At 47.1% G+C, this 14,180-nt stretch overlaps 1 protein-coding gene across 8 annotated transcripts in view; it reads left to right on the top strand.

Moving 5' to 3' along the window:
* The window catches only part of LOC135896394 (ninein-like protein), a 523,367-nt gene that overhangs the window by 298,269 nt on the left and 210,918 nt on the right, over window positions 1–14,180 (top strand). For 7 of the 8 annotated variants that reach the window (XM_070521837.1, XM_070521836.1, XM_070521834.1 and 4 more), the window contains one exon: window positions 12,920–12,967. The exons of the other annotated variant lie outside the window; for it this stretch is intronic. In XM_070521837.1, coding sequence (XP_070377938.1) covers window positions 12,920–12,967 — 48 coding nt within the window. The remainder of the gene's footprint in view (window positions 1–12,919; window positions 12,968–14,180) is intronic. 8 annotated transcript variants of the gene reach the window in all.

Raw genomic sequence — 14,180 nt, 5'->3', positions numbered from 1 at the left:
ATTAATCTATAAAACAGAATAAATTCTAAGAAAGAAAAAAAATGTCCGATGATTACGATACTCCCTAATGCAAAATTTGAGCACAGCAGTGTACGTGTTTTCATTTCGCGATATCTTGAGGCAAAGAATTTGAGACCGATATCACCGCACCGACTGGCAGTCACCGAGTGCCCTTCAGCGCCTTCGCAGAGCGAGGGGCAGCACGGGAACGCTGGCATGACGAGGTGCATCGGAGCCAGCTGTGGAAGAAGGCGACGACGAACGTAGGAGAAAGTGGCATGAGTGCGTTCACGCAGTTACGCCGACGCCGACGCCGACGCTCAACCCAGGAAGTCGCTCCTAAGAACAGCGCTCTAAAAAACAAATCTCGACTTTGGCCAATCTTGTGCAACGTACTGTTTTCGCGATTTTTTTTTCTCCTCACGATAGCGATGATACTCTGTAGTAGTGAATGAAAATAGATGCTATTGAGCTGCAATCTAGAGCTAAATAATTTAGAGCCGTAGCCATAACATGTTTTTTTGGGGGGGTTAACCAAAATGCGGGTTCGGCATATTTCACACACAAAAAACATACCCCACTTCTGACCGACCTGGCACATCAATATATGTCTTTTTTTTTGCGAAGACAGATTTATTCCCTCACGAAACTGATATCAATTTGGTTTTTCTTGGTACTTGGAAAGCAATATATATATATATATATATATATATATATATATATATATATATCTTATCAATGTTGAAAACGGTCCCCCCCCCCCGTACGTTGCCGCACAGAACATATGTGAACACAGCTAGGTCGACGCGATACACCGATGCATCTGTATGGCTCTTATGATCTTGCTTTCTGTCTTAGACTGTCGGTCCCAGCTAATGTTATCAAACCTGTTCAACGAAAAAAAAAAACATTTAGAACAGAGAGTGCAAGATACATTTACAAGACCTACAGTGTTCAGTCGCCTGTGTTCTGATAACTCCATAGTTCTTAAGATCGTATCTTGCATCATGCTTCTAAATCTTTTTTTTGTGTGGAATAGCTTGGCTAACGTTAGCTGGGACACCCTATACATCTCCCGCCGCTTAAAAAAAAATTCTGGAGTCCTACGTCTTCTGGCTTCTCCGGTCGTAATCGTCGAATCCGCCATTCTGGCCAAAGCAAACAGTGGGACAATGAATGAGTAACGAAGAAGCTTGGCAAGCACCTGAAGGACCGCGCAATGAGTGCTGGAACTCGGACGTGATAGACAAGAGAAGGGCAGATATGGATTGGAGAGCAGATAGGCGTAGCTGATATTCCATGATTGAGATGAAGGGGAGGAAGTTCAGTTATATGGGCTGATCATATAATGCGTAGATCAGATAAGCGGCCGTTGATTAGAGTAATATCCCTGACACACTGGTGAGCAAAAGTCCTTTGACGGGAACCCCTTTCTTTTAGACCAGAGAACCTCTAATTAAAAGGAGTTTCGCCACTGATGCATGGCATGACTTGGTGTCCTTTATATGCTTTCGGTGAGCTACGCAGCAAAGCACAGGGCAGTGCGTTTGTTAAACTGAAACTGACGAAACGTTAACTAAATAGTGTACTTGCAGAAATTGACATCACTGCTAAATATAATATAGCTTTTCTTCAATTAAAACGGCACCACCGTGTTTCGTCAAGTTTTGTGTTGTTTAAGAGCCGCGAACGAGTTTAGCGCTTCGGGTCCATCAAGAAGTTCGGATTCTTCCCCTTTGAGCAAGGGGCCTTCGCCAAAAAAGAGAGATACCCCTTTGTCGGGCGTCACCCCACGTGAATGACTTTGCAGCAGATGACCCCTAGTACGAACGCATTTTGAGTGTCCGCTCTCATAACCTTTTTCTCCAATTGTCTGTTCCCCCAGTGCGAGGTAGCCAACCGGGCTGAGTTCAGGTTAACCTGCCTGCCTTTCATTTATCCTTCTCTCGCTCTTTCATTTATCCTTTCCTCTCTTGCTTTCTCTCTCTCTCTCTCTCTCTCTCTCTCTCTCTCTCTCTCTCTGTGCGCGTGTGTGTGTGTCAGGGATTGCTTTCAATGTAGCCTCCTCCTCCGCTTGCCTCCTCGCGCTCTCTTCGCTATCGCAGCCTTCTGCTTCCCTCCTCTCCCTTTTTCCGGACTCTCCTCCTCCGCTTTCCTCCTCGCGCTGTCTTCGTTATCGGCTTCTTTCGTTCCCTGCTGCGCTCCGCATTCGCTCGGTTACGCCGGCGAGGCACACCGACGCTCAGCGAAGGAACGGGCGTTTAAACGTTGCAGTCTAAACATGTCCGACTATTACAATACTCCCTAACGCGAAATTTGAGCGCACCTGTATGCGTCTTTTCATTTGCCGATATATTGAGGCAACGAATTCGAGACCGAAATCACCGCACCGACTGGCAGTGGTCTAGTGGCGTCAGCGGCTTCGCAGAGGGGAGGGGCAGTATGGGAAGACTAGCACGATGAGCGCCATCGCAGCCAGCTGTGGAAGTCGACCACAACGAACGCGATAGCAGCTGCGCGAACAGCGAATCTCATTGGCTGGAGCGAATCTGCAAATATCGTTTTAGTTGGACTGTGTATATATAACCTTGTAAGCCCTCGGTTGCGTGACAACAGGAGGACAACTCGGACTGCTGCCCTTGGAGCCAACAGTACAAATCAAACGCCTTGATGTCACTGTAAATAGCCCCCGAAAGTTTCCTGGCTATGTTCGCGATTTTTCCTTTAAAAGCTGCTTGAACTATCCTGACAAATTCTGAACGCGAGACCAAGGCAAAGGTACCCCTCTACGGCATGGGTCTTTTAACCTAAAAGGCCCATTGTCCTTATTTCCGGTTCGGAGTCAACTATTTTTTTCATGAGGTTTACGAGCAAGCTTTGGCGCGTGGGCTCGTATCTACATAAATAGGAACAGAGAAATCGTTCCTAACGCGAAACGCCTCATCACACGGCGGCCTTAAAAAACGCGGCGTGCGGTAGAGAAAGTCACGTGATCTCGCCTCGTGCAGAGATGCGCTCGTGCCACTGCTCGTGCGTTCATAGTCGTCATCATCTTCTTCCACAGCTGGCTTCGATGCCACTCATCATGCCAAAAAAGGGGGGAAATGAAAAGGGAGTTAATTCCGGCGCTCGAAGCCACGACCTTCCGTGTGAGTAGCACCCTTAACTTTTGGTTGGAGTCGAACCGACGACCTTTGGTGTTAATTAGGGCAAAGTGTCTCTCGAGCGCGCAAGCTTTCGCCTTCACACTCTTTGGCGTATGCTAAAGTGACTCTCATTTTTTCTTGAAAACCACCGCACCGAATTTGATTACGTTTGTTACATGTAAAGAAAAAGTTAAAAATCTAGTGGGTCTTGTAGCGGGCACGGCAGACCACTCGGGCCGCAGGAGTGCTGAACTAAGGACTAAGTTCCCAACATCTGACTGGCCTGGCGCTTCCATAATTTTTTTTTTCGCGAAGACATATATATCCACTCGCGAAACTAACATCGATTTTGTTTTTCCTGGTACTCGGACAGCAAAATATATACTTTTCTTATTAAAGCTGAAAACGCTCACCGTTCATTGCCCGACCGAACATATCTCAACACACCCAGCTCCACGCGATGCACCGATGCATCTATTTATTTATTTATTTATTTATTTATTTATTTATTTATTTATTTATTTATTTATTTATTTACAGGATACTGCCGGCCTTAGTCTTAGGCCTTGGGCAGGAGTGGACAGTGCGATATACAGATGAACAAAACAAAAATTAACAGCAAAAATTATTACAAGAATTCAATACATTGCAATAGACATATTCCACGATCCGCACAAGCCGTACAGAGCATTCCAACTAAAAAAGCATTACAAAATTTCAATATATTTTAAAATACGGATATTCGCTGAACCGCAAAAGCTGCACAGAGCATGCATATTGATAACAACGGGATATTGATAACGAGGAGTCGCATTCATACTCGTATGCTGAAAGACATCGCGCATGATCGGTAGGTTGAGCAGCAAGAAATCTACAAATAGTAGTGACAGGCAAGCGAAAATAGCACTTCCGTATATTGTAAATCAAAGAGGAAAAAGAAAAATTACATTCATACATACATATATATATAACATCGTCTAAATGCTATTCAGCTGGTTGCAGAATGACTGGACGGTCGGGCATTCCACTGTACTCGCAGAGAGTGCGTTCCACTCACCTATCGTACGAGGAAAAAATTTGTTTTTAAATACGTTTGTTCTGCCAGAAAATTTCTTTATTTTCTTCTGATGATTAGATCGTGTTGCACGCCTAGTAACTAAAGTAATATACATATCCTCTTATGATCTCGCTTTCTGTCTTAGACTGTCGGTCCCAGCTAACGTTATCAAACATGTTCAACGAAAAAAAAAACATTTAGAACAAAGAATGCGAGATACTTTTATAAGACCTACAGTGCTCAGTCGCCTGTGTTCTGATAACACCATAGATCTTAAGAGCGTATCTTGCATCGTGCTTCTAAATCTTTTTTTTTGTGGAATAGCTTGGCTAACGTTAGCTGGGACACCCTATATATCTCCCGCCACTTAAAAAAAAAATTCCGGAGTCCTACGTCTTTTGGCTTCTCCGGTCGTAATGGCCGAATCCGCTATTCTGCCCGTTGCGAACACTGGGACAATGAATGAATAACGAAGAAGCTTGGGAAGCACCTGAAGGACCGCGCAACGAGTGCTGGAACTTGGACGTGACGAACAAGAGAAGGGCAGATATGGATTGGAGCGTAGATAAGTGTAGCTGATATTCCATGATTGAGATGAAGGGGAGGAAGTCGAGTTGTATGGGCTGGTCATATAATGCGTAGATCAGATAAGCGGCGGTTGATTAGAGTAATATCCCTTACACACTAGTGAGCTAAAGCCCTTTGACGTGAACCCTTTCTTTTAGACCAAAGAACCTCTAATTAAAAGAAGTTTCGTCACTGATTCAAGGCATGACATGGTGCCCTTTATATGCTTTCAGTGAGCTACGGAGCAAAGCACAGGGCGCTGCGTTTGTTAGACAGAGACTGGCCAAACGTTATCTAAATAGTGTACTTGCTTAAATTGCGTCACTAGTAAATATAAAATAGTTACTTTTTTTCAAACACTAACATTATTAATAAGGCACCACCGTGTTTCGTCAAGTTTGGTGCTGTTGAAGAGCCGCAAACGAGTTTAGCGCTTCGGGTCCATAAAGAAGTTCGGATGCCTCCCCTTTGAGCAAGGGGCCTTCGCCAAAAAAAAGAGATACCCGTTTGTCGGGCGTCACCCCACGTGAACGAGTTTGCGGCAGATGACCACTAGTACGAACGCCTTTTGAGTGTCCGCTCTCTTAACTCTTTTATCCAATTTTCTGTTCCCCCAGTGCAAGGTAACCAACCGGGCTGAGTTCAGGTTAACCTGCCTGCCTTTCATTTATCCTTCTCTCTCTCTTTCATTTACATATATATATATATATATATATATATATATATATATATATATATATATATATCCGTCTTTCTGTGCGTGTGCGTGTGTCAGGGGTTTACAACGTACCGGGTAGCAAGGGTAGGGGAGTGCAGTTGAGGCAATCTGAGGCACAAGAGGCTTACGATAGGCAGAGTGGAAATCACTGGGCGAGGCATTCGTCCTGCAGAGGGCTTAACCCCTTCACATAGCCAAGCGTCTACGTTTCTAATGCACTCAATTTGGTAAAGCGGAAAGCCCCTAGAAGCGTTTTTGATACCCCGGAGGGGGTTTTGCCCGGTTGTGTATTGTTCAGCAAACCAATTACTAATAATTATATTCTCAATTTTTAGTCAATTCTCATTCGTTTTTCTTCTTAATAATAATAATAATATACCTTTATTCATAATGCTTTAGGCAAACCATTTGCGCAAGCGTAAAAAAAGTACTTGTGTAATTTTGCCGCTTCTTCGGGAAACAAGGAATAGCTGGCACCGTATACGCGAACCAACATTTCCTTCTGCTATCTCCTAACAAAAAACGAAAAGGTCTTGCCCAGGATGGAAGGGTATAGGCCCTGGCGAACGAGACACTACGAAGGACAAATCAGATACATCGCGCAAAACACGGAGAAGGAGTGATACGTTGAGAGGCAAACGCACAGGCACCGCTTATGTTACCGTTACAGGAAGAATAGCGTTACCTGACAGTAGGATATAAGAAGGAGCACATTCACACAGCGAGTAGTTCTCTCTCTACAATGAGGTTGACGCATTCAAGGACGACCACTCTTAGCAATACTATCGCATCGCCCTCTGTCACGCGCTGATTGGCTTGTTGAGCACTACATCACGCGAAGTTGATAGTATCGCTGGTACTGATCTTCCGAGAATGCGTCCCCGGGAGTCAGTTATGGCGCCCGTCAGGCAATTTGACTTCTCTGCATCTGCTTACATGCGTGCGTAAGCGTATGTATTTGTGCACTGTAAAATAATTTACAGCCTTAAATGTAAATAATGATGTAAATATGTCTTTAACTTACACCTTTACTCTCTTTGTGGGTGTAAAGGTGTGAGCCATAAACGGATTTACACTCTTATTAACTATTAAGGGTGTATATTGCTTCACAGCGAGGACCTGTGTTCAGGTATGTTCGGTTAAGATACGGAGAAAAGAAATTCACCAACGATTACGATACTCCCTGATGCTAAATTTGAGCGCAGCTCTGTACGTGTTTTCGTTTCGCGATCTATTACGGCAACGCGCCGATCACCACACCCACTGGGAGAACTGTCGCGGGACTATATATAAACCAACCACATAGTTGCCGCTTCCCGGCAACTGCAGCTTATGCAACCGTAATATTTACCGGGAAACGCTTGCGGCGAACGACGTGCGCCAAGGCGAGCTTTCTGGTGCTTTTTTTTTCTTTCCCCTAAAGGGCCGCCGTCGCCGCTTCGGCGGATGCACGGACGTGAAAGCCATCTGGTGGTGCTTCAAGGTGGCTTCATCCGCTTGCCTACTCGCGCTCTCTTCGCTATCGCAGCCTTCTGCTTCTCTGGCCGCCGCCGCCGCGTCTCTTTCGCCCCTCTTTCAATTCCCTCTCCCTCTTGTGCAGAGCGGTTGAGGTGTCCCCATCTGAGAGACGGTTACTGCGCTGCACTTTACCCCAATTTTTCCTTCCACCAACAAGAATCTCTATCTCTCTCCTCTCCCTTTCGCCGCACTCTCCTCCTCCGCTTTCCGCCTCATGATTTCACTGTAGCCTCCTCCTCCGCTTTCCTCCTCGCCTTATCTTTCCTATCGGCTTCTTTCGTTCCCTGCTGCTCTCCGCGTTGGCTCGGCTACGCCGGCGAGGCACACCGACGCTAAGAGAAGAAACGGGCGTTTAAGTGATGCAATTTAAACATGTCCGACTATTACAATACACACTCCCCCCCAGACACCTCTCCCGAAGCTGCAGAGGAAGCCGCCATTGCCCTAGCTATAATCAACACAGAAGCACGGTATGTTTTATCAGACTCCAAAACTGCAATCCTAAATTTCGCACGAGGCCGAGTCCACGTCCCTGCTTTTTGCACACTGGACTCGCCCGTTGCACCCCCGCCCCGTCATGTGGAGCTGATTTGGGTGCCCGCGCACCGCGGGAATCCTGGTAACGAGGCCGCCAACCTCTTAGCCCGAGGTTCTTTAAGCCGGGCTCTTGCGGCCTCCGATCCGGGATTCACGAAGGAGCGCGCGCACACTTTCAACGAGCTGACGAATGCCTCCAAGGCGGCGCGTCAGCTGTACCCCGCACCGCACAAATCCCTTAGCAATCGACAAGCAACGCTTTGGCGCCGATTACAAACTCACACTCTCCCATCTCCTCTGACTCTTTCTCACTATCACCCACTTTTCCTCACATCAGCCTGTAAACTCTGTCCCGAACCTCGCGCTTCTGCTCTCCACCTCCTTTCTAATTGCCCGGCGGATCCTCCCCCGCGGGGCCTCGAGCACCTGAAAACCTGGGAGGACTGGGAGACCCTGCTGCGCTCTGGAGACCCGGTCGTGCAGACCATGGCTACTGATCGGGCTGCCAGCGTTATGGAGCGAAGCAACATAAACGCTTGAGTGCAGTGGGGTCGTGCGGGGGCCCAGGCGCCTGCGTGCTCCAAACTCCTCAGTCTTACAATAAAGTTTTTATGATGATGATGATTTGGCAATGTATTGAGGCAACGAATTTGAGACCGAAATCACCGCACCAACTGGCAGTGGGCCAGTGGCGCCAGCGCCTTCGTGGAGGGGCAGTATGGGAAGACTAGCACGATGAGTGGCATCGCAGCCAGCTGTGGAAGTCGACGACAACGAAAGTGAGAGCAGTTGCGCGACCAGCGAATCTAACTGGCTGGAGCGTATCTGCAAATTTCGTTTCTGTGTACATATAACCTTGAAACCGATCGGTTCTGTGACAACCGAATAAGGAATTTTATTCGTGACTAGGGTACATCAGACAGGTTCAAGTCAGGATACGATCGTCAAGGTCACAGACAGGTTCTAGAGAAATTGAAACACTACTTCACATGGTGTATTACAAAAATATGTTTACAAAAATGTGGCAGGTTCTTTATCCATGCTGTGGGCACAAACAGTACACTTCATGTCCTGCGCAATCCTTCAATTGGGGCGCACTCAAATTTCACTCTACCATGTGTGAGTGTAATAAATGGACACGACCACTTCTTGAGGAACTATTTCTCGCCCAAGAAGAAGAGCTCTGCCTCCAAATGCTCAATAAATAGGGTGTACATTCTTGACAGCAGCCTCCACTGGCTCTTTCGGGGCTTACCCTGATTAACAGCCAGCCCCCTGTTCTCCCACAGGACGAAGAACCCTACTGCAATCAAGAGCCGAAGCACGTGGTTATGCGGGCATGGTCCTCGGTCAACAAACCTTTTGATCTCTAAAGAGGCATACGCATTACTCAACAACGTCCAGAACGTTTTTGCTACCTGGCAGGAGAGCAAGGCGTGTTTGTTGTCTTCATGAGAAAGATGACATGCTTCATCATACTACCCTTGAAGCCGACAGTTCAAATCAAGCGCTTTGATGTCATCCTAAATAGCCCCCGAATGTTTCCTGGCTATGTTCGAGATTTTTCGTTTAAGAACTGTTTGAAATATCCTGATAAATTCGGAACAAGAGAGTATAGCAAAGGCACCCCTTTACGGCATGGGTCTTTTAACTTATAATGCCCATTGTCCCTATTTCCGGTTCAGTGTTAACTATTTTTTTCATGAGGTTTACGAGTGAGCTTTGGCGCGTGCGCTCGTATCTAAATAAATAGGAACAGAGAAATCGTTCCTAAGGCGAAATGCCTCATCAAACGGCGGTCATAAGAAACGCGGCATGCGGTAGAGAAAGTCACGTGATCTCGCCTCGTGCAGAGATGCGCTCGTGCCACTGCTCGTGCGTTCATAGTCGTCATCATCTTCTTCCACAGCTGGCTTCGATGCCACTCATCATGCCAAAAAGGGGGCGGGGGGAGAGAATTAAAATGGAGTTAATTCCGGCACTCGAAGCCACGATCTTCCGTGGGAGTAGCACCCTTAACTTTTGGTTGGAGTCGAACCGACGACCGTTGGTGTTAATTAGGGCAAAGTGTCTCTCGAGCGCGCAAGCTTTCGCCTTCACGCTCTTAGGCGTGTGCTAAAGTGACTCTCAATTTTTCTTGGAAACCACCGCACCGAATTTGATTAGGTTTGTTACATGTAAAAAAAAAGTTAAAATCTAGTGACTTTTGTAACGTGCACGGCAGACCACTCGGGCCGCAGGAGTGCTGGACTAAGGACTAAGTTCCCAACTTCTCACTGGCCTGGCGCTTCCATATTTTTTTTTTCGCGAAGACATATATATATATATATATATATATATATATATATATATATATATATATATATATATATATATATATATATATCCACTCGCGAAACTACCATCGATTTTGTTTTTCCTGGTACTCGGACAGCAAAATATATATTTTTCTTATTAAAGCTGAAAATGGTCACCGTTCACTGCCTGACCGCACATATCTCAACACACCCAGCTCGACGCGATACACCGATGTATCTGTATGCCTCTTATGATATTGCTTTCTGTCTTAGACTGTCGGTCCCAGCTAACGTTATCAAACATGTTCAACGAAAAAAAACATTTAGAACAAAGAATGAGAGGTACTTTTATAAGACCTACAGTGCTCAGTCGCCTGTGTTCTGACAACACCATAGTTCTTAAGATCGTATCTTGCATCATGCTTCTAAATCTTTTTTTTTTGTGTGTGGAATAGCTTGGCTAACGTTAGCTGGGACACCCTATATATCTCCCGCCGCTTAAAAAAAAAAATTCTGGAGTCCTACGTCTTCTGGCTTCTCCGGTCGTAATGGCGGAATCCGCCATTCTGCCCGTTGCGAACAGTGGGACATTGAATGAATAACGAAAAAGCTTGGGAAGCACCTGAAGGACCGCGCAACGAGTGCTGGAGCTTGGACGTGACGGACAAGAGAAGGGCAGATATGGATTGGAGAGTAGATAAGTGTAGCTGATATTCCATGATTGAGATGAAGGGGAGGAAGTCGAGTTGTATGGGCTGGTCATATAATGCGTAGATCAGATAAGCGGCGGTTGATTAGAGTAATATCCCTTACACACTAGTGAGCTAAAGCCCTTTGACGTGAACCCTTTCTTTTAGACCAAAGAACCTCTAATTAAAAGAAGTTTCGTCACTGATTCAAGGCATGACATGGTGTCCTTTATATGCTTTCAGTGAGCTACGGAGCAAAGCACAGGGCACTGCGTTTGTTAGAGACTGGCGAAACGTTAACTAAATAGTGTACTTGCTTAAATTGCGTCACTAGTAAATATAATATAGTTACTTTTTTCAAACACTAACATTATTAATAAGGCACCACCGTGTTTCGTCAAGTTTTGTGTTGTTGAATAGCCGCGAACGTGTTTAGCGCTTCGGGTCCATAAAGAAGTTCCGATTCCTCCCCTTTGAGCAAGGGGCCTTCGCGAAAACAAAGAGATACCCCTTTGTCGGGCGTCACCCCTCGTGAACGACTTTGCGGCAGATGACCCCTAGTACGAACGCTTTTTGAGTGTGCGCTCTCTTAACCTTTTTCTCCAATTTTCTGTTCCCCCAGTGCAAGGTAACCAACCAGGCTGAGTTCAGGTTAACCTGCCTGCCTTTCATTTATCCTTCTCTCTCTCTTTCATTTATCCTTTCCTCTCTTGCTTTCTCTCTCTCTCTGTGCGTATGTGTGTGTCAGGGATTGCTTTCACTGTGGCCTCCTCCTCCGCTTTTCTCCTCGCGCTGTCTTCGCTATCGCAGCCTTCTGCTTCCCTCCTCTCCCTTTTTCCGGACTCTCCTTCTCCGCTTTCCGCCTTATGCTTTCACTGTAGCCTCCTCCTCCGCTTTCCTCCTCGCGCTGTCTTCGCTATCGCAGCCTTCTGCTTCCCTCCTCTCCCTTTTTCCGGACTCTCCTCCTCCGCTTTCCGCTTTATGCTTTCACTGTGGCCTCCTCCTCCGCTTTTCTCCTCGCGCTGTCTTCGCTATCGCAGCCTTCTGCATCCCTCCTCTCCCTTTTTTCCGGACTCTCCTCCTCCGCTTTCCGCCTTATGCTTTCACTGTAGCCTCCTCCTCCACTTTCCTCCTCGCGCTGTCTTCGCTATCGCAGCCTTCTGCTTCCCTCCTCTCCCTTTTTTCCGGACTCCCCTCCTCCGCTTCCCGCCTTATGCTTTCACTGTGGCCTCCTCCACTTTCCTCCTCGCGCTGTCTTCGCTATCGCAGCCTTCTGCTTCCCTCCTCTCCCTTTATTCCGGACTCTCCTCCTCCGCTTTCCGCCTTATGCTTTCACTGTGGCCTCCTCCTCCGCTTTTCTCCTCGCGCTGTCTTCGCTATCGCAGCCTTCTGCTTCCCTCCTCTCCCTTTTTCCGGACTCTCCTCCTCCGCTTTCCGCCTTATGCTTTCACTGTGGCCTCCTCCTCCACTTTCCTCCTCGCGCTGTCTTCGCTATCGCAGCCTTCTGCTTCCCTCCTCTCCCTTTTTTCCGGACTCTCCTCCTCCGCTTTCCGCCTTATGCTTTCACTGTAGCCTCCTCCTCCGCTTTCCTCCTCGCGCTGTCTTCCCTCTCGGCTTCTTTCGTTCCCTGCTGCGCTCCGCATTCGCTCGGTTACGCCGGCGAGGCACACCGACGCTCAGCGAAGGAACGGGCGTTTAAGTGATGCGATCTAAACATGTCCGACTATTACAATACTCCCTAACGCGAAATTTGAGCGCACCTGTATGCGTCTTTTCATTTGGCTATATATTGAGGCAACGAATTCGAGACCGAAATCACCGCACCGACTGGCGGTGGTCCAGTGGCGCCAGCGCCTTCGCAGAGGGGCAGTATGGGAAGACTAGCACGATGAGCGGCATCGCAGCCAGCTGTGGAAGTCGATGACAACGAAAGCCAGAGCAGTTGCGTGACCAGCGAATCTAATTGGCTGCAGCGGATCTGCAAATTTCGTTTTAGTTGGACTGTGTATATATAACCATAGAGAAAGGAATACAACAAGAGCGGACACTCCGATAGAGCCTAGCGGCCGAATTGACTGCAGCGCACCAAGCCGTGGATGTTAAAACCTGAAGCACACTTCCGGTTTCGGTTTTGTGCGCGCGCGTTTTGAATTCTAGATGGTGCGCGTCACGCCGGCTCCGTTTTTTTTCGTTTTGTTTTTTGCTTTTGCAGCAAATATTTATTTACATATTTTTTATTTAATAAATATTTGCAAATTATTTTATTGAGTAAAATTGATTGCGAACGATCTTCTCAAGCCTCCATTGAATATGTGCCACGTGCAATTTCATAAAGACGTAAGACACCTTGTGAAATGTAGAAAAATTAACGTTTATTTTATTTTTTGTAGATGCTCGTCGTGGGCTTTTTGTGGATTCATCCGGCGTTGTGGCACCAGGTAAGCAGCAGCAGCTTCCGCAGGAAGCTCCACCAGACGACGTGAGCTGAAAAAATTACAAGCGTTATTTTGGTATTAACATCTAAGAATAATGCCTGTAGAGGCGAAGCGTGCGAAAGTGGTGAGTGGGCGGCATTACAACAAAAGCAGTTCGTATTTACGCACACGGCGTAGAAAATACCCGACTCATCCAAAGTAATACTGTACATACCACAAACACATTCTAATTCCAAGCATTCCCCCAGTCCCAATACTTATTTCTTGCACTTTAATAGCACGAATGCGCGGGCAACGGCGCGTTTCGCTAACTTGGCTACAACCGACGCGATAGTACGCTACGAATACACAGAGGTGGCCACAACACAGGCTCTCAACCAGAGCATTCTGGACGCTCGCAGAATTCCTTCTACTCGCACTCACGACAAAATGCGTGGGTGCCGTTCAAAAGACAGAATTTTCGAGTTACTAGTTCCTGGCGTTTGAGCTCCTTGGCTTATCACTAGTGCGTTCTGCAGGCGAAAGCAACGCACTCCCGTGTTATCACTCTTCACGCTTGCTCGTCGCGTTTTCGACAAGCGTGGGTACCGAAAGAAGGCTTAAATTGTTGCGGGGACATAAAAATTGCGACAAATTTGTCGGAATAAGATTCAGATCGCGCCAAACTGTCACCACGGCCGAGCTGCTTTTCGCTGCGTCACAACGGGCGCGACAAGCGGGCCTCATAACATAAAAGTATCGCAAATAATTTTCAACAATGTTGGGCGTCAGAGAAAGAAAAGCGCCATGAACTTGTCAGTGCATTAAAGCGCGAAACCGTGCACCACGGCTGAGCTGATTTTCTCTAACCGAGTCACAGCGCCAGGCGCGCCCACTGCGCTCGAAAGCTAGCCCAAAAAGTTATGAAATTAGTTTCAATAATGTTGGCAGTCAGAGAAAGCGCCAAAACTTGTAGTAAAATTCAGTAAACGCGAAACTGCGTCACAGCACCCTGTGCGACTAGCGTTGTAGGGGTTGAAGGACGGACTCCGGGATGGAAACCACAAACTTGAGAGTGGTTTATTCTACATTATGTACAGAGAGGTGAGCGTCAATTAACAGTCGTACTGTCATTACGGGCCGGCAGCAACTCGGACGCTGCGGCCCGCGGCAAGAAGTTCGAGAGAGGTGAATCAGGGAGTCAGGGCATATCCCAGAAATCCTCAGGTCTCTCTGG

The sequence above is a fragment of the Dermacentor albipictus genome, chromosome 7 (assembly GCF_038994185.2).
Source record: "Dermacentor albipictus isolate Rhodes 1998 colony chromosome 7, USDA_Dalb.pri_finalv2, whole genome shotgun sequence".
Classification (NCBI taxonomy): domain Eukaryota; kingdom Metazoa; phylum Arthropoda; class Arachnida; order Ixodida; family Ixodidae; genus Dermacentor; species Dermacentor albipictus.
Note: the sequence above shows the minus strand (reverse complement) of the source record. Positions and strands in the feature narration are given on the sequence as shown.